The following is a 21911-nucleotide window of genomic DNA, read 5'->3' on the forward strand; positions in this document are numbered from 1 at the left end:
CCAGTTCTGCAGAGTTACATTTTGTTCAGATGTTTGCTAAGTCACTCTAATATACAGCTCAGTTTATGGACGCTCACTGTGTGGGCATTGGCAATGTCATGCTGAACAGGTTTAGGTTTATTGTTTCAAAAAAGGAAAGTGTAATTCTGCAACATAAAAAAAAACGTTCTTTTGTGGCAACAGTTTGCAGAAGAACCATATATGGGGCTGAAGCTCAGGTGTACACTTTTGGCGATATAATGTGTTTGTAAACCTCATTCCGGACTACAAAAGACATACGTTTTAAAGCTAAATAAAGGTGGACCAGGGCAGACCAAAAATAATGCAATAACATCTTTTTATGGGCCAATTAGAGTCAGCCTGCTTTAATAATGGAGCAGTGAGGTGTGAGTAATAATCCTATAAATAAGAGGAAGCAGACAAATATACAGTGCAAAAATATAGACACAGTGTATGTATATATATACACACATATATATATATATATATATATATATATATATATATATATATATATATATATATATATATATATATACTGTATATAGAAAAAAAGGGAAGGAAATAAAATATATAGGTATAAGACACCTGACTGACACCCACAACTTCTTCTACACAAAAGTCACACGTATGACAGACTTATGAATTTAACTGCATTTTTTTAATCATTAAAAGTTATAGTACTGATAGCTTCAGGGTTTGCTGTTCAATCAGCTTTAGCAAGTACTACAACACAGCTTTATTCAAGTATGTTCACTAAACCTACACAAATGTCATGCTCAGTAAAACAAGGTATTAAAATATTGCATGTTGACCAACCAAGCATGTTGTGACCAAGAGGACAACATGAGACATGGTGAACATTGCACTGCTTTCTCTCAACTATCTTATTGTTGTGGAGCTTTCTAGCTGAAATGTCAGAAGGGATCAGTCTATATAGTGTAATTACACCACTGTCATTCTCTCTTACACGTTTCCCCCATGTCATCTTCTGTTCATGTGTACATTGTTATAAAAGGTCAGCTGTTTATATGGTGACCTTTGAATGGCAGCTGAATTCACGTTCACTAATAGCTGAGCATGGTCTTTATATTAACACATATTGCTGTATACGGAATGTACTGTATACTGTTGTACTGCTTTAGTTCTTTTTAATCTGCCCAGTAATCTAACAGAAGTTTCTGGCACCTCAGGTGAATTTTCACAGATGTATACAAACGGTTATGATGAAAAATACATGCGGCCCATTCATCCAGAAAGTATCAGTGAGTGCACAATAAAATCTCCCCATTACAGGAGCAGAGCTCTTTAATTCTGTCTCTGTGGAAGATATAGATCTAATTTGTTTGCGCTGGAGTCATGCTGAGTCAGTGTGATAAATCAAATGGTTTTAGCCCCACTGACGGGTTAAGCACAGATCGAGTCTGAATACTGTCTCATTAAAGAATTTACCCTCATAACTGTATTTTATATAGACAGAAATGCAATGCCTTTCTCCATTTCATTAATTTTGCCACAAACAGGGTTATTATTGCAATATTAACCCTCATGTTCTGTTTACTAGCAATATAAATAGAGCTTTCAAATAGAGCCAAGATATGTTATTATTTTAGATATTTTTAATGCATTACAAAAATATCCTGAGTAATTTACACTTGGGAATTGTATGGGCTTTATGTTTTGTTTATTATGTTGGCTTTGTAGAAGCCAACATTCTGTTTTCCTATTTAAGCTTAGACAAAAATTTATCAAGAGTAACTCCTCCTAGGGCTTTCGAGCCACATGCACCAAATTCGGATATGTTGTAGACCCTGATGTGAAGTTTGTTGCACTTACTTTTCTAAGTGATCCGAGTTCCGGTACTTTCTGTACCGGTTCACAAATTGGCCTTTTTTCCCCATAGACTCCCATTCTAAATTTTGGAGGTTTATAACTCGGCAAGCTGTCGAACTATCTACACCAAACTCGGCCAGTTAATTTAGGGTGATACTCTGAACAAAGGTTTTAAATTGGTGTACCGACTGGCCCTTCGGTTGTCCTGCAGCGCCACCCCCAAATATGTAAAATCAAAAAACTTTTTACAACATTGACATATGACATATTAAAACACTCAGAACAATGAGGGGAACTTCCTCACAGATATTCTGATGACGTCACATCATGTCACGTGATGTCACGTGATGTCATGTGAGAATTAAAAATTTGCACAACCTGGACTTGTGACATATCACAACACTCAGCCCAATGTAGGGAACTTCCTCGAGAGTATTCGGATGACATCACATGTTCGTCTTTGGCATCCTAGCTTTCTGTCTATTTGCTTCCAAAAGTAACACTGACCCTTATGTCCACTCGCCTCCAAAAAGCACCGGCCTATGCGAATACTTGCATCGTCAAAGCCAACATCAAAGTTTGTCGCGACGAACTTTACAAATCTAGTTTTATATTTATTATATATAGATCATTTTTATAATATATGGTTCATTTATTTCTAGTCTAGTCTTTCATTAAATTTTATTTCATTTGTACATAGAATTGATATATTTTACATCTTTTCAACCAATTAGCTCATTTTCATATAATTAATTAATTCGTTAATTATTAATTGTTTGTAACATTTACCATTTTTGTGAATAACATGCCAGAGGTACTCATATATTAATTATATAATAAGAAACATGTGATCCTTTATGATTTATCTGTAGGAAAACAAACATTGAAACATTGAATTACCTTGGATTGTTGGGGTTGCAGAAACTTCATATAAGAGAGTATTTGAATCACTTTATAGAGAGTATTTATAATGTGTCCTCTGTCACAATTTCTTCATTTTGAAACATCTAAATAATATGTGATCTTTTCCATTTACATGAAGTTTAAAGGTTTCCTCTCTTGCTCATTGCAGATATACCTGGAAGACGACAGAATGGAGTGAATGTAGGGTGGATGTGCTTCTCAGCCAACAGGACCGCAGAAGGGGAAATCAGACAGGATTGTGTGGAGGAGGGATCCAGAGCAGAGAAGTGTACTGTGTTCAAGTTCCCCCTGACTCCCCATCCAATCTCAGCTCGCTTAAGAGCAAAGAAGGTAATGAACATCTGACTGCTATACAGTTCTATACATATCTTAATAATAAATCCATTATGATTAAGGGTACTCTCGTGTGTGTGTGTGTATGTGTGTGTGTGTGTGTGTGTGTGTGTACAGATGATAGCTGTTGAATGCTTGCTGCCTGCTTATCTGTCTCTATCTTGATCTGTATCAATCTCAGTCTCGATATTTCGTGAGACAGCCTGAAAGGAGATCAGATCAAAGTCCAATTTAAGTGATAACATGAGTTCTAGATTATGTCTGATTCTGGCTAGATGTTAAGAAAGTGTTTGAAGTGCTTAAATACATCGTATACCAGTTATTTCAACATTTACACAATTACAAACGTGTTAACTACAACACTGTTTTAATAGTGTCATGTTAGTTGCTAAACCAAATTGTTTTTGTTGTCTGAAACTTAATCATGTTTAAGGGGTTTGTGTACTTCAGCAAGCATTTATTTCAATGTCATCGAGTCCTTGATGCTCGCAGGAGAGCCATCCCTGGTGAACAGATCTGAAAGGAGAGGTCAGACAAAGAGCAGTCCCTAAGGCTTTCATGAAAGGTACCATAAAGTGTAAGTGTATGCTGCCTAGATTAGGGTTAAGACTCCTGCTCTGGAGCCAGGCCTGGTGGTGGTATCTGCAGGCAAAGACTTGGTTTCCAGGCTACTCCTAGGCACCTTGCAGTGCTATCTGTCATGTCTCACTTTATGGAGATTCAGGGCAGATCTAGGTCCCACTAGAGACATCATATTTCACAGTTTGCTTGGAAATGCCTGGTGATCTCCTGAGAGTAGCTGAAATCTGTGTAAGAATCACAGATTCCCTTCAGAATATCAATAGCAAGAAACGAGCTTGGAGACACTGACTTTGAATGAGCAAGAAAATTGTGGATCACGAGAAGATGCATGGTTCAGGACTTTATAGTTGGGTTTTTTTTTTAGTAACCTTGATTGTCTGAGAATGAGCTTCGGTTGTTTGTATTCTGGTGAGCTGGATTGCTGGGCATGTGCTGAGGGCAGGGCAGTTGATTTGGCATGCTGGGACATGCTGGGATACAATATCAGTGAACCTTGGACTCAAGAATTAGATGATAAAGTTTAATTAAAATAAAGCAAAATAACAGGTGCAGCAGATGAAAGTGGCCTTCATCCCACCTGCATTTCAGCTCTCTGTAGTTGTTGTCCTTCAGCTGCTCCCTGTTTGGGGTCGCCACAGGGGATCGTCTGATTCGCATATTTGATTTTGGCACAGGTTTTACATCGGATGCCCATTCTGACACAACCCTTCTATTTTATCCGGGCTTGGGTCTGGCACTGAAAGTTAACCCCTCGGTGGATGGTTTGGTTCCCTGCTGCTGGGCCGAATTATAACATTACCGGTCTCTGTAAATTGCACTCTTTTATCTAAAACACAATAAAACCCCATTGCATATAAAACAATCAAAGACTGTCTCAGGGGATGCTAAAAAAAATGTTACCACAGTCATGTGTGATGTGACATGGCTGGATAGATGTCAGCAACCCCATGCTGGGCACTAAAGCTGGTATTGTGCCCGTACTCTTCCACACGTTGACAGAAGAAGTCCCCTGCCATCTGCTCTAATTGTTGAACTAGTGACCTCGTGCAGAACTTGCAATAGCCACATCTGCTCCCAAACAGACAGTCGGACTGAATCCGGAGAGAATAAAAAACATTGATTTAAATGGACAAAATGGTGTGGTTACACCTCTTCAGTGTGTGTGACCATCTATTCTATTGTTGAAAGGCTGCAATTTTCTTGGTCCTAAAGGCATGATGATGTGACGATAGGAGAGATGAGAGCAGAATGTAAAAAAAACTCTGAAAGAGGGAAAGCCCACTAGTTCCACCAAAATAAGGATCCTTAACTCTCATTTGATTCCCGGGCCGGGAGCTAACCCAACCTTCGAAGAGCTAACTCTCAGTGCCGCTGCCAAGCATGGATAAAATGTAATGGTAGCACCAGGAAGGGCATCCGATGTAAAACCTGTGCCAAATCAAATATGTAGACCAGATGATCCGCTGTGGTGACCCCGAACAGGAAGCAGCTGAAAGAATAGGAAAAATAACAATATGAAATAGTATATATATATATATATATATATATATGTATGTATATATATATATATATATATATATATATATATATGTATGTATATATATATTATTGACATATTTCACCTATGGTAAGAGTGAAACTATCTATGCCAATTGCTCAACTGTGTTTCTTTTAATAGGGAAATTAGCTTTTACCACTAATAAAATTGGGTTCTGACTTTTATTTTGATGCCTGACCTGATGTTCTATGTTTTACCCTATATTCTTCCAATTTATTTATATCCTAATTACCACGCTGTCACCACCCTGTTCACATGACAGCTACAATCAACTGAGGAGGATGAGGGCTAACACATACTTCCTCCCAGACAGATGAAGCCAGCCACCTCATCTTTTTTAAACTGCCACTCATGCTTTATCACAGTTTATCTGAACACACTCAGCGGTAACTAGAATCTACTCTCTTCTGCATACTAGTGTCACTCTAATGACAGGGGCAAGAGTACTGCCACACCTCCCTCCCAGAAAACAGCAAATTTTGCTCTCTCTCGGACCGTTACCCAGTTGCTAAAGCTTTATTTGGACGTCGAGAGACGCCGAAGTTTCATGTTAATGAGAATCTTTTAATATATACTATAACACTGAAGCTCTGTCTTACTGTATGTGTACCTTAACAGGCCTGTGTACTACCCTTTAATTTTCTTATACAGTACCATACCCTTGCCTTTTACATTCTGCTGTTAAGTGCTGTCCTTAGACTAGGTCATAATGCTAATAATGAAAATGTAAGTCCTTTGGGGAAGTTAATAGAAAGGCATAGCTACACCTGACATCTTAATTTTAATAGGAGACAGTTACAGAAAACAGCACTGCATAAAAAAAAAGCATGGTATATTTTGTGCAAATTTAATCTGCTCACTTGCCCTTGGGGGAATGGCAGCTAAATTCACCACCAGTCTTTCAAATACACAGTAGGATCGGTAAAATGGGTTGTTGTGGTTCCCATATGTGCCATTACCATAGAAATATGAGAGCTTTGTTTGGAACCCAAATCCTGCTTCAATCATTTGGATATTGTGGCTGGCTTCCTGAGCCCTGGCTATGAATGCCAAAAATGGTGCTTCTACATTTTATATTTCAAAAGAAGCTTGAAGCATTTTGCTGTGCCAAGGAAAGCGGAATCTCCATCCAGCTTCCTGCTCTGCTGTTTGTGTCTCATGAAACTATTCTTGATTTCCTCTCCCGCGGTAGGGGGGCTGCCGTTCCTCATCTATTAACACACACCATTCACAAGGAACCAGGGTAGAGAGCTGTGTACTAATTTTGAGCAGCGATGCTCCTAATGTTCATTCCTTCCACCCTGGCTATGTTTTCATTCTTTTTATAATCGAAGTGGCTCCCTGTCGAGGGTTCAGCGTGACGGCTTTGTTACGACGCTGCCTTTCAGATCTTTTTTTATGCCTAGGTGGAGTTATTGATGATGCAGTGTAAAGGGAGCTAGTGGCTGGTGCATGGGCAAAGCTACCGATGGCATATCGGCGCCCTAATTAGACTGGGGAACTCTTGAGTGAACAAAGTGTGAACCATCTGGCCTCCCTGTGAATGATATGCCACCTGAACAAGGTCAGACTGCAAGGAGAGTGTCATTAATCAGACTTGGTTAATGGGGAGGTGAAGAGGGACACTTTTGAAAAGAGACATGAGCAGAGACAAGATTTTGTCCATTGGAATGACATACAGCCGTGTGCACCAAAACAAAATGAGGTTATGCCAAAGAAAATAACATCATTAGTTTTGAAGAGGTTCTTTGTCTCAAAATCAAGCCAATAACGCTCTGCACACTCTAAAGGGTACTACATGCCTTTTTTTTTTTTTGCCTGGTCAACTCAATTCAGCAAATTAAATTACAGTGCCATTTCAAAAAGGAAAAGACTACCTGCTCAGTGACCTACAAGAACACAGATATAGCCATTATCACCGTGTTACTATTCCTCACAATTGGTTGTAAATTTAAAATGATACATTAATGATATGTCACACATACTTACCACCCCACGGTTTAAATGCAATCACACACACATTTTAAGAAACAGCTCCATCAAATCACACACCTTTTGACCACACACACTGCAATTTGCATGTGAATGAAGTGTAGATCTGCCACAGAGCAATCCATCAGTGTGTTTTGACCTTGCTGAAAGTCACCTACTGATTTCTACACATGCACTATACACTACACACAAAGACTACTTGGAGAGGACATGTACAGAATAATGAGAAATCCTTTCTAGTTTATTGTTAGCAGCGTTTAAACGTGATCCAGTATAATGATACGATTTCAAAGATACCATTGGAAAGTCTTGACATCCCTATGCAAGTGATATAAAAAGCAACCCTTGAGGTATATTAATAAAGACATTTATACTGTACATAAAGCTTTCATTCATTCTTTATCATAAGTAATCTCTTTATTCTGTTTGTGGTCACAATGGGTCCAGAAACAATCCTTAGAACACTGGGAACAAGGCTGGACTCCAGCTCCTGACTCACAGGAACAAGAAATTATATGGGACCGCTTGGGTTGGTTGTAAAGAAGGAGATTGGTTGAAGACAGTAAAGGTCACTTTAGGTGCCTGGTGGTTTAGGGGTTAGCATATCGCCTCATGCCTATGGTGTAGGGGGTTTGATTCCTGCCGGCATTGTGTCAGAAGTTTGAATGATCTCTCTGTGCTTTGGGGTTTCTCTGGGTAGACTGGTTTCCTCCCCCAGTCAAAATATGTATGTCGTAGGCTAAACTGGCATTTCTATATTATGCATAGCATGTGGTTGTGCACTGTGATGGTTTGTCTCCCTGTCTAGGGTATCCCAATAGATGTGCCTGGAGCCCCTGGGGATAAACTCCAGGTCTCCTGTAAACCTGCCTATGATAAGCGCCACAGAAAATGGACGAATCTTACATTTATATTTTATACCTTACCTTTGAGTCTTTTATATCGTAACAAATCTTTTAAAATTTAACCTTGAGCTTTTTCTGTGTTTGGTATTTCTTCATTTCTTAGCTGTTACAAACCCACAATAATGTTTATTACAGTCTCCTACACTCAGAGCCCTTATTATTATTACGAATCCTAGCAAGCATAAAATCAACACGCAAATCTCTAATTGACAAAATGACTAAAAATGAAACTGTTCAATTGTTTTGTAATCACATTTTTATGTGTTGTGTTTTCTCACAGTATCCCGGCCCGTAAACAATGATCTGTGTTCGGGAATTACACCCAACACCACTCATCTGTGTCATATCCCATGTCCAGTGGAGTGTGAGGTTTCTTCATGGAGTGCTTGGGGACCTTGTACTTTTGAAAACTGTCAGGACCAGAGCTCCAAGAAAGGTGAATGTTTTACATGACTTATTTTTAACATCAGCAAATTCTGTATGCTTTAACAGCACCGCAATGGGGTGTGTTTTTATCGTGTAAGATTTTCTAGTCAAGTAAATTATACTGTAGTTATTGTTCTCTTATTAACTTCTCCTATTTTATGGAGGTTTTTAAAAACATACACTCACACACAGTTTGACAAACGACTTTGGACTGGAGACTCCTTTAATTTGATTTTAAAATGTGTACTTTATATTATCGATCTATGAATTTTTAAAAAATTGCTAGACATCTAACCATTTGATAAGGTGACTCGGGACAGTCTGTAGATGTGAGGTGAATTTCACCTTGATTTAATTCTGGAGTCAGGCATTTCTTTCTTTCTGCCTCAGCATCACCGTGTGTGTGTGTGTGTGTGTGTGTGTGTGCGTGTGTGTGTGTGTGTGCGTGTGTGTGTGCGTGTGTGTGAGATAAAACCCAGCCCCTCTGAACTCAGAGTGCATCATCTTTCCATCTCTCCATCAGTGCACTGTGAGCTTATCTACTGCTGTAAGAAGTGATAATGCATTTCCACAAAAGCTTATGAGCTACTTTAGTGGAGAAAGAAACAGAGGGGGTAAAAGGACTGACGTCAAAAGAAGTGCAAGACAGATGGTTGAATGGCTCTAAACAGAAACAGTAAATGGGGTTTCCTCTTTTGTGAAAACTTCAAAGAGGAATGAGCCTGATAATTGAAAACTGTGAGGAAAGTAGTTTGGATCTTTTTGTTGGCTCTGTCAGAGAGGCTGATGACCCGTGTGCCATATTTAATGGATATTTACTCTTCCCTGATAAAGTGACCTGAACTGATGAAAAAATGAAAGGAAGTTCTTTACTCATGATCTTAACGATAAATTCTCTCCTCAACGCCCACTCTGTCTTCTGTGAACATACGGCTGCCAGCATGCACCAGTGCTCAGGGCTGAGTTTATCATGCAGGAAGCTGTAGGCTAAAGGAGACACGTGGGGTACTTTGTCTTTTTTATGTTTCAAACACATGTTGGCAGACTGCAGTCTTACCTCAGTAAACGCATATCAGCTTTAGGATCAGCCGCTTGAGCTTTTAACGTTTATGAAAGATTTGTTGTTGGGAATCACATGACCAACTGGAACATTTTGCAGGGTTTTGACCCTCAGTGCCCATGAAATCCTGGTGAATATTAGTTAGTACGGATTCTCAAAAAATCCCTAAACATTAGAGTCTCTTTCTATCTCTCTCTCTTACACACACACACACACACACACACACACACACACACACACACACACACACACACACACACACACACACACACACACACACACACACACACACACACACACACACACACACACACAAGCATCATCATGCTGTTTAGATCTGATTAGCAGCATGTGATATGGTGTCCTCCAGTATTTCTTCTCTCCCCATGCACAGTGAGTCTGTGTGGCTAAAAAAAAGCAGATGGAGAAAATTGAATTGAATTACCATTATTTATCGCCAAGGGATCAGTTAGCTTCTTATCTGCAAGTGTAGAAAGGACATAGAACCTAATCTGCATACATTAATGTACAACGGATGCATAGGAAATGGCAAAAACATGAAAGACCTGTAAAGAAATAAAATAAAATCATATAAAATAAAATTAATAAACAATAGACACGTTCAACTGGATGTCATCTTTACAGAAATAATCAGAGAGAGACTCCACGACTCTTTCTGCCCTGCAGGCCCCCTATGACCCCCTGTGGATCCTCTTATCAGGCTGAAACTGTAGTAAGAATTAGATTGGGAGCCTGCAGAGATGGGTGCTGCGGGATGATGTAGGTGACCTTGGACCATCTCTTCGTCCTTAAAGCTCTAATTCAAAGTCGATTTCGTATGATAGAATGCTAAATGTACCTGTCTACTTGGAGGTAAGCTGGAATAATGAGTAGGAATGTTTCCTGCAATTTCCACAATTTTCAATGACGACTTTTTATCCCGGTAAAGTGACACTAGCAGTAGTACTCACTTTGGAGTAGAGCAACAGCAAGGCATTTTTTCTATAATGAGCAGATTGGGATTACTGAAGTATGAGTATACTTTGTGTGGGTGTGGCATTGTATGGGGTTAAAAATAATCCTCTCTTACAGCTGTATGTAGGGACGCGTTACAGTGTGTAGTAAGTAGTTAATACCAAATTTGTGCACATTGGTTTTCAGACCTAAGATATAAGTACAGACTTATGCACTGCTGGAGTTATGTCATGGTGTGAAGTTAGACCCATTTCATATCTCAAAAAATGTTTTTGTATGGATAATATAACGAACAACCCTTACTTTATAGCGAGCTCTATATATTGCCTATGGGTGCTTGGTCAGTTTGTCCTTCATATCATTGCCATGCTTTCCTTATGCTAGACATTTTGAACTTAAGTCACCCACTGTAAATATAACTCTATGTCCTTAATTACTGATTCCACATGTGCCTGTGTTTATGGTATTTAGGTTTCAAACTGAGGAAGAGGAAGGTGTTAAATGAGCCCACAGGTGGGACGGGAAGCTGCCCTCACCTGACAGAGGCCATACCCTGTGAGGAGCCCAGCTGCTACGACTGGCTGCTGCTGAAGCTGGAGAAATGTATTCCTGACAATGACAAAGAGTGTGGACCTGGAACACAGGAGCCCCAAGTGCAGTGTGTCAACAGCGAGGGTAAGAGAGTCTATCAGAGTGGAACATATGTGAAGGACAAAATATTTAACGGAGAATAACCTTCCAGTTTTGAATACAGTTAGTGAAAAACTCCATCATGGTGTGCTTATGTTCTAACTGGCAAACTGTTGTGACAAACCCAAACTGTTCAGCTGAAAGTGCTCTTGAACTCTCTCCACAGGGCCCCGGTTTTGGTCTGCTGCCTATTTTTGTAATTGCTGTTTTTATATGGGCTGGTAGTGCATTTCTATTGTGTCATTGGCCAAAGAGGGATTTAGAGAAGTGAAGAGAATGATTGGTGGCTTTTATCACCGAAAACACAGTGTTATTACAGGCTGCATTTTGCTCTAAACAAGCAGTTGGCTAGCATTTGGTTATATGTCAGGCTGAATGAGTAGAAAACTGAATGAACTAAACAACCAACCTATGAAATAAAAGAATGCATGCTTTAATAAAATGTATAAAAAATAAAATAATAATAATAATACTACTACTACTACTACTACTACTACTACTACTAATAATAATAATAATAATAATAATAATAAAAAGACATATTCATTCAAGAGAAATCAAGATGGAATAAAAGCTTAATTCTCAACCCTTTCTTTCACAACATTAGGCATGTTGATAGTGTAATGGTGAGGAAATGCTTGCAGTCATTCAAGGACAAAGAGAAGCTTTTAACAAGAATCCCCACATGCAACAAAGATGCCACGTCTAACCTTCACACACAAACCTACAATTAAACAAAGAAATATCCATGATGCAATATAATCATGTACTGTACAACAAAGAATCATTCATTTAAAGGCTAAATACACACTATATACACAATATATATATATATATATATATATATATATATATATATATATATATATATATATATATATATAACATAAAGCATGAAATTCTTATCCAATAGGTCAAAAAAAAAACCAACACATTCCCATTGCTCATCAGACATGACTTTAAGTGCATCTCTGAGAAGTCAGACACCCAGACGTTGCACTAATGCATATTTAATGCGATTTCAAAGGATGGATGCTTTGGTAGACTTGATGAGGGACCAGTGGGAGGGATGGAGGAACTTCACTGCAGTTTAATTGCAATTCTAATTTGTCCAATCTAATTAATTCTGTATAACAGAGAAAAGAGCAAAGCTGATTGAGTATTTCATCTATGAATAAATATGATTCAAGACAACCATGGGAAAGATGATAGAAGAGTTGTAATAAATTAATTGTGATATATTGTGGTTCATCAGAATGATTTAATCTTCGATCATGGTAAATATGGGGAAGAAATATGATTATCACATTGGTAAAATACAAACGCAAGCTCTGGGATTCCTTTGTCTGTGGCTGTGTTTAGTAAAAAAGGATAAAAAAGTCTTATTGTGTTAGAGGTGCATTAATAAGTGAATTATAAGCAAGGAGATTGTAAATATACTTTGCATTTACACTTTTCACTTGTGTGTAAGTGAATTTTGCTGGGTGGACATGGCAATTACTGGGAAATTGGACTTCGGCATCCTCCCGGCTAATGAGCACCCAGGGGAGGGAGAGAAAGACACAGATGCGTGTATCTCCAACAGCGTAGCGCATCTCATAATTACTGTCCCCATTTTGCACCACCAGAAAGACATCTACTTCCTGTTGTGTGCTTTCACATTTGATAATTTTTTTTTTTCGACCACCGGCTCATGTTTTAATTGTAAAAACTATAGGATGTGGCCACAATGTGATCGGAAAAACTGTCTTTGCTAACAGCGAAGCTTCCAGAATTGAAATGAAGTAACGATTTTCATTAAAGCTATCAAGGTACTAATGCAAAGCTGTTATTAAGTTATTCTAAAACATAAATAATGAAATAATAATTAATAAAAATTATATATATATATTTAAAGACAACCAACTTAATTTAAATGATTTGCTTTCTACAGTGAAGACAAACAACCTGCTTAGTGCAAAAGTGGCAGTAGCTACAGTAATAAGATGACAACAGCTAGTGGTGTGTGTGTGTGTGTGTGTGTGTGTGTGTGTGTGTGTGTGTGTGAGAGAGAGAGAGAGAGAGAGAGAGAAACAGGAGATGGAATCAATGCATCAATTTAGATGCAAATTATTGTTTAGGATTTATTATAAATCACTTATCAATTACTGTGCAATAAATCGCTTTTTGGCATGAAGGCACCGCATATTCACTTTGTCACTTATCACCAAATATCCGATTGTTGCTTTATGAAATTTAAATTGTGTTTTAATGTTGCAGATTCGACACTATTGTCAAATATTGAATTGTATTGTATTGTGTGATAGCCTGAGTTTTACACACCTAGTGCGTGCGGCTTGAGATGCTTTATTTTGTCTTTATATACGTAAGGCAAGTGCTTTCCAAATCTAGACATACTTTACATATAATATACTGTAGATTTGACCTAACAATATCATACCTTAAATAATTAAGTGAACAATGATGTGAACTATAGAGGATACAATTAGTCATAAATCATATTTATTTAAACAATATATAATATGATGTAGCTACACAACAAAGTTACAGCCGAGACTCGGCATGGCTGAGATACACAATGGCAAACACCATGGTGTTAAACGCATGAAAGATGCAGCTTGATCTGGTTGAGCAGGGTGTAGAGAGATGAGAGAGCTGGACAGACTAAAGGAATTACAGTAAGTGCTGCTGCATTGCCGTCTTTAGGTAGATATAAATGCATGCATATGTATATTATACCATTAATATAAAAATACACTAACATCAGCAAAAGAAGATTAAACCAAAAATGCCATTTAAACCACTAAATAAACCTTTGGCATCTATGACTACTGATAATAAATGTTAATATGGAAGTCACACATGGTGGATTTATCTTTTAGCTCTTCATCTTTCTATTGTTCTTGTCCCCCATCCCATGAGCCTGTTGTATTTTTATTGACTTGTATAAGTCCTGGTACTCAGCTTCAGTGAGAAGTAATATGATTTGCTCAAGGTCACCTCTTTGTCTTTGCTGCTGATGAGGCGCTAGGCGTAATGTTTTCTCCTCTGCCTTAAAAAAAAAAAAATTAAAGGTCAGTGAACCATAAATTCAGCCTGAAATTAGCCACAATTCTATTCTATAAAACAAAGAAGAAAAATTTAGAAGGAAATCATCAATGTCAAACAGGACACTGGGAAGTGATTTTTTCCCTGATGTGGAAAGATTCCACATGGACATGTATCTGTATATGAGATGTGACGAGAGCTAGATGTTTCCCATGCTCCTCTCTTTTCATTCCCTCGTTCCTTTCTTTGCCTCCTGGGCTTTTTATCGATTTCTGTTCTCTGCTGCTGATGAGAATGGATCTGTTATGTCCCACAGGGTCCTGGGGTGTCATGTGACCCACTGGTTTTTCTGTCACTTTGGGCTTTTTTAGTGATCCAGGGTGAAGAAAAGCAGGGTGGAGTGTCACAGATCGATACAGGGGGCAACGGTAAAGCCACAGTGGGGGTAGTTCCCAAAATAAGCTCTTTGATGACCTCAAACTGTTACACATTGGAGCTGATTTCACCACCGATCATACTGGGGTTTTTTACTACACAAAGTCAACCGGTGCAGCTTATTATGTCTGTTCGAAAGAAGACTTTAAACCAATATGAAGCAGCAAATTCGTTTTGATCCGGTTTGATCACTATATAAGTTCAGCTCTTTTAAGAGCTTATTCAGTGTAGGTCAAAGGCAAGGTTGGTGCTTAAGTTGCCTTCAAAAGACTCATTCATTGATGTGTTCACATTTTGAGCATGAACATCTGCCTCATCCAACTGGCAGCAGTCCAAGATGAGGAATTGGATAATGTAAAATTCATATATGCATGCACTTCAGTTGAACCTAAACCATGTACTTTTGGGACTTTTCAACTGCTGAAGGCAACACGTTAATGAAATATATGCATGAATGATGTTGGATTCAGTGTGTGTGGGAAAAGTGGATTTCATAAATATGCAGATTTTATGTACGTACCCTTTGCATATGAGCTATATTTTTTGCATAGAAGAAATTTAATGAAAGACATAGATCATCACACTGTATATTGTTAATGTCATATTTTAATATCAGAATCTCTTTAGTGTGATTTTTTTTAGTTCCTGATCATAATCATGGCCTTCTGTTTGTTTGCTTAGGTGATTTTGTAGACAGGCAAATGTGTCGAGATGCTATCCTGCCCATGCCTGCGCTATGTGAAGTGCCATGCTCAAAGGATTGTGTTCTCAGTCCCTGGACATCCTGGTCACTCTGCTCACACACCTGCTCTGGAAAAAACACAGAGGGCAAGCAGACAAGATCACGCTCCATATTGGCCTACAACGCAGGAGATGGTGGGTGTCACTTTGAGTCATTCTTCTATTTGTTTACTTTCTTTCTCTCGTTTGAACTCTTGTCTTGTGGCCTCCACAGACCACCAGAATAGCGTCAATGTTAATTGGCAGAGATTCTCTTGAATTGTACCATTGTGATAAACGTTGTTCTCCTGAAAAATATTCCTTCAGTTGTTTTGATGATGGAGGTGGAAAGGAAAGGTGAAGGAAAAGCATATGATTTAGATAATTTTATCCCCGTCATTGAGCCGTTTGACTGATTTACAGTGATCCTTTTCTTTAAGAGGATCAGCAGAAAGAAACCTTGTCAGGAAAATGAGAGTGAGAGAAAGGGAAGAAACCATAGGGGATGCAAATCTTGGCTTCTTCTTCATATCATCATCATCATCATCATTATCATTATCATTATCATTATCATTATCATTATTATTAGCATTAGCATTATTATTAGCATTATTTGTCATCATTATAATTTTATGGAAACCTGCATCAGTTTTGTTTGCAATGACACTGATTTATAACAATACACATGTCTAAACAGACATGTGTAGACGACGTCTTAAAATCTAGCAGTGCTCCCATCCCCCGCTTTGCTTGGTTAGCACTATATCATTCTTTCAGACATATAAAAACCCCAGCCAGCTGAGGTAATGAGTATCCTGGAGTGTTAAGCGATTCAAGCCTCATGTGGCCCAGACTGGGGCAACGAGTGATTCGTAATGGAGTGACGGTGAAGCGAGTGCCTCTAGGTGAAACCCTGTCCCTCTCAGCTGCCACTCACTGTCCAGGATTCCATTTCCATAAATATGCTACTGGAGCGAGTAGGGCTCGCACTGGTGTCTGGGAGCAAATCAACCTAGCTTCATTTCATATCACAGCTAATGGCTGTGCAAGTGTCTCCACTAGGCTGTCTCTGGCAGACCAGAACATGTCACAGACAGGAGGAGCATATTTAATACAAGCATGAAGGGGAGCTCCTTTATGAATTATGGATTTAGCATGGATGTGTAGTCACACCTGCAACGTGAGGTGTTTTCTAAAAACTGTGTCGTGTTCTGTATTGCGTGCTTGATTAGTCCTCAAACGATTTGGCACACAGCGTGTAAAATAGACGACAAGTGTCTGACAACCCAGTTGTGAACTGACTGTAGTGTGAAATTGTGAAGTTGAGCCATCTGGCTCTTTGAGGCAGGATGAAGAGCTGTGTGTTAGCATGAAGCTTATAACAATGTCCTTGTAGCTCAACGGCGAAAGAGTAGAAAACATTTTTTGTCCATGGACGGAATTAAGCACAGAATGAAGCACATGCTTGAGTAATTATTCTAAGCTATAAAGTACACACTTGTGTTATGATATAAAGGATTAGCGTTCATCCAAAGAAGCAGGTGAGTAAATAATGGGAAGCAGTGGTAATCCGTAAGTGACAGTGTAATTTTTTAACACACTGGGCTGCTTCGGAAGTAATGATTTGTAGCTGTCAAGAAGAGCTTTTCTTTTATTCTGTGGTCATGATGTGTAGGATTCCTAACCTGCCTTGGCAGAGGATTTTAACACACCTCATGAGTGATGTGATATAGGTCGATAACCTCTTTATAAACAACCAAGAAGGACATTATCCTGCATTGCGAAGATAAGTCAATTATTCAGTATTTCCAGTAGCTCCTGAAGAATCTCTTAACGTGCAGTTTGTCCGTTCTTTTTCCCACTCCAACATCGATTGTGTTGCGGTCAGTGTTTACTGCAGGGCTAATGGCTGACCTATCACTGGTAGTGCTTTGACTGGGAGACTAATGACCACCAGGAGCAGTCAGGGGTCACTCGTGGCCCATCTGGGTCCCTTCTGCAGTCCATCTTCTCTCTGTATCTTGCTTTGGCAAGCTTATTTTCTCAATAACCAATCCAATCTCAAATAAAATCCATCAAAGGAAAAGACATGTGTGCTAATCCTGTATAACTGTCAGTCCACTGAAGCTAGAAGAATTTAAGAATTGCTTTATGATTAACATTAGCTCCATGTGCTAGAATTTTCCACTCATTGTCTTGAAGAATATCGATAAAGAACAAAGTACAGTATGATTCTGGTGTCTGTTTGACTTTTACCATATAAAGCTAATACCCGACAGGGCTGTTTTTCCATTATGGCTCAGTGAGATAATCAGCTTGGTGCTATTTTAACCCGGTCAGGACTGAGCTCATTACACACGCCTTTCAATAATGCTCATGGTTAAATATAAGATCTGGTGGCATTATTGCAGCAGAAATGTGAGTCATCAGTCATATCCTCTCATATGAAAAAGTGTGCATCTCTATCCTGCTATGATAGCAGTACAGATGTTAGTACATAATTATTCATAATCGTTAGACTACATTTTAAATTTACTTAGATTTAAATTAAAGTATTATGAAGACAAAGTTAATTAAAGTAACCAGTAAAATCCCTGTACTAACTATACCATTTGTGGCTTTACACACTGGCTACAGAAAAGTCGAAAAGTACCTTAAAACTTTATATGTAATTAAAAAAATGAATATTATTCTAAGTAACTGCTTGTCATATGTTCAAGTCACTATTTGGTCATGCATCACGTTCACACATCATTAAAAATGTATATGCTGACACATGACGATCCTAATAGCGTTAACTCTTAACGACTGCCATCTGCGGTTGTTCTAATTAAGATCTGAAATGTCTTATTTTTTTTTATTTCTTTTGCCCTGTTAGTAGGTAGACAATGTCCGGTTAGCAATTTTCAATTTTCAAATAAAATTCGAAATGTAAAATTTGAGAATATCTCTAAACAAAAAGCAGCAAAGAAATATGTCTTCTCCTCGATGAATATTGAGTTTTAAACAGAACTCATAGAGGTGAAATTAACATATTCAATAAGCTTATATTCAATAATAATACTTTTCTTTACTTTAGAATGACTGCCATCTGCTATTGTTTTAATTAAGGTCTGAAATGTCTTATTTCTGTTACTTCATCTGCCCTGTTAGTAGAAAGCATTTTGTTTTTATTAATACTTTCTATTGAAATTGTAACACACACTCTTTGATGGATTTGTTAGGTGGGGTTCAATGCCCTAACAGCAGCGCTCTGCAGGAAGTACGCAGCTGTAACGAGCACCCCTGCACGGTGTACCACTGGCAGACGGGTATCTGGGGTCAGTGCATCGAGGATACATCTGTTCCTGCTGCCAACGGCTCGCTCACTCGCAGCGGAGCTGGAGCCACTGGCACAGAAGCCTCCTGCTCTGTGGGTATGCAGACTCGCAAGGTCATCTGTGTACGCGTCAATGTGGGCCAAGTACCTCCCAAGAAGTAAGACCAAATTTGATGTGCTGATTTATTAGTTTTTTTGTTTGTTTGGCAGCATTCACAAAACTTTAACCTCCTACGACCTGTTGTCCACATACGTGAACATCACTGCATCTAATATGCAAGGCCAAACCAAAGCTCTGGTCTTAGGAGGTAAACAGAGATTGGTTCTCACTCTCACTCATTTTCTACCGCTTTATCCAAACTACCTCGGGTCACGGGGAGCCTGTGCGTCATCGGGCATCTCAGGCATCTCAGGCGTCATCGGGCATCAAGGCAGGATACACACTGGACGGAGTGCCAACCCATCACAGGGCACACACACACTCTCATTCCAGAGATTGGTTGTCTTAAAAAAAAAAAAATTCATTATTACTTGTTTAATATGCGGTGTTCTTTACTATCCTGGAAATGGCTGCTGTTTAAATATTACGTAATTTTAAGACATTTCAATGATCAAAAAAGTTCTGTAATTGGTAGGATTGTGGTCATGATTGCCATTGTGTATTCCAAGACTGGTACAAGCCAAAATCAAGTTGAGGCCAAGTATTTATTGGGATGAAGTCAAGAATAAATCTATATAAAAGTGATGTTGAGTACATGCCATTATTTTAGCTAGTTTTCTTTATTCCTGCAATGTGCCAATGACTGTTGGCATGTGTTGTACATTGTGGCTTAGTGGTTAGCATGACTGCCTCACAGAGGGGTTGGGGATTTAATTCCCACCTCTTGAGTTTGCGTATTGATACCAACACTTGTCCAGGGTGTCTCCTGCTTTGTAGAGATAATGGATGGCTAGATGGATCTATCGTCCTGAACACAGGATCGAGACATGTCAATATTTACAAAGAAAAAAAATCTGTCTTCAGAGTCAGCAGATTCTTTACTTAAAATTCTGGGCAGCCCCTAGATTAGAAATGAATTTGTATGTTCCCATGGTTGCCAGATATGATGATTCTGGAGGTGTTTTATTGTTATCAGCAATGCAATGTAATAAAAATAATAGTTTATAAATAGAAAAGACAAAAGAAGAAGAAGAAGAAGAAGAAGAAGAAGAAGAAGAAATACTAACAAAAATCTAACTTTAATTGAATATATTTATTTCAAACCTTCTCTTGTTTTTATTAATTATTGATTAATCAATATTTGAACCTAAACAATATGAATTCCACACACATTGGAAGTTTTCAGTAGCCTCAGTGGCAGTGAGTGAGGGGAAAAAAAAGTGGAGGCAATTTCATAGGACACATATGCAGCTGCTAGCTCAGCAGCTTATTTTAAACATTCCCTGTTTAATAGAATGTCAGAGGTAAATTTAACCATGTCTAGCAATATTCTCTCTGGGCTGTTATTTAACTTACTATTTCCAACCAAGTGCATGGGAAAGAAATCTGTTAGACAGGTTTTTATACAATACAAAGCAAAATTGGATGTCAAAAAACTCACAAGGCTGGTTGAATGAACAGACAGCAGAAGCTAGATTAGAGTGCAGGTAAACTACATCTAAGGCTGATGGCAATAGTGTGTCCACTACTCACTAGAAATGGGAGTCACAGTATATTTAAAAAGGAGATATATTGGACCCTTTTATGTTACCGTTAACCAAAATGTACACCAGATACAGCACTGTTTTACTGAAGGATGAGATTTAACAATGTTAGGTCAGGAATTTGAGAATATCTACAATATAAACACAAGGCACAGTGAGCAAATGTGTCTTTTCTTGGAGTAATATTGAATTTTAAACAGAACTACAGTAATAGAGGCGAGTTCAATAGCGTTAAATAAAAAGTATGTTTTTTTTTTTACTAATTTACTTTACTTTACTTTAGAATTTTCCCATGTTACTGATTGCATTGCTCTAATCCATCCAGCAGCTATATCCTAATTATCCTATCCTATCTATATCCTAAAAAACTACATGATTCCGACTATCGATATTAGCCAATCGTGTGTGTTGACAAGCTTATATACAGTACTGTATGCAGAAGAGTGTAGACAGCACCTTCCTCCAAGTGTGTTGGAGGAACATGTGATGCAGCATGAACGGCAGTTAAGTTAACTTTCATACACACTGGCATATCTTAGAATGGAATCTGTTTAAAGATGAAAATGAAGGCTACGGAAAATTACAGTGGAAATTCACTCTTTTTTTACCAACAGATTTGAATAGACAGAACTTTGATGAAAATGCACCACAGTGTTACTCGACATATGTATCAGATATTGCATGTTATGCTCCATTTTAAGCACCTGGTTCTGCTCCCCACCTTTGAGGTTTTTGCTGTAAGAGAAAAAAAACCCTATTTATTTATTCAGCTTAACAGCAGGATGATCTGCGTCACCAGCTGTGAAACAGGGAGCTGCCACACTCACCTCATGCTGTCTATGGAAATAAGCTCTACTTTCTGTTTCATGTTATTCCTGTCCTGGGCTTCACCTGCTACACACACACACACACTCTCTCTCTCTCTCTCTCTCTCTCTCTCTCACACACACACACACACACACACACACACACACACACACACACACACACACACACACACACACACACACACACACACAGAGTTTTATTTTGGACAACACTAATGCTAGATATCCTTTAGAGGCTACACTGGTGGTCTGCATGATTTATCTTGTGTAGTTTGGCTCTAAAGCATTACTGTACCACAAATACTCATGTGCTGTTATATATTTTTTCCCCCATGAGGTTAACATAGCTTCAAGATCACTGCAACTGTGCCTCACTAGCTATGAGCAATAATATAGGACATAACAAATGATGTGAAACCTTTTAAAGCACATATTTGCTATAAATCAGGCTTGTTGAGGTAGCCGCTGTACTTAAATATTTTTTAGTCATAGAGCAGCTGATGATGTCACCACATCAAAACTTTTCCCATAGTTCAATGTTCCCATAGTTCATTTAGATTAAAACAAATCAGTGTATTTC

At 38.5% G+C, this 21911-nt stretch overlaps 1 protein-coding gene across 1 annotated transcript in view; it reads left to right on the forward strand.

The window, feature by feature from the left end:
- Positions 1–21911, forward strand: part of thsd7aa (thrombospondin, type I, domain containing 7Aa) — a 98310-nt gene that overhangs the window by 41681 nt on the left and 34718 nt on the right. The window contains exons 4-8 of the mRNA XM_027133900.2: positions 2906–3087; positions 8408–8563; positions 11060–11263; positions 15443–15637; positions 18706–18958. Coding sequence (XP_026989701.1) covers positions 2906–3087; positions 8408–8563; positions 11060–11263; positions 15443–15637; positions 18706–18958 — 990 coding nt within the window. The remainder of the gene's footprint in view (positions 1–2905; positions 3088–8407; positions 8564–11059; positions 11264–15442; positions 15638–18705; positions 18959–21911) is intronic.

Source organism: Tachysurus fulvidraco, chromosome 7, assembly GCF_022655615.1.
Source record: "Tachysurus fulvidraco isolate hzauxx_2018 chromosome 7, HZAU_PFXX_2.0, whole genome shotgun sequence".
In the NCBI taxonomy this organism is placed as follows: domain Eukaryota; kingdom Metazoa; phylum Chordata; class Actinopteri; order Siluriformes; family Bagridae; genus Tachysurus; species Tachysurus fulvidraco.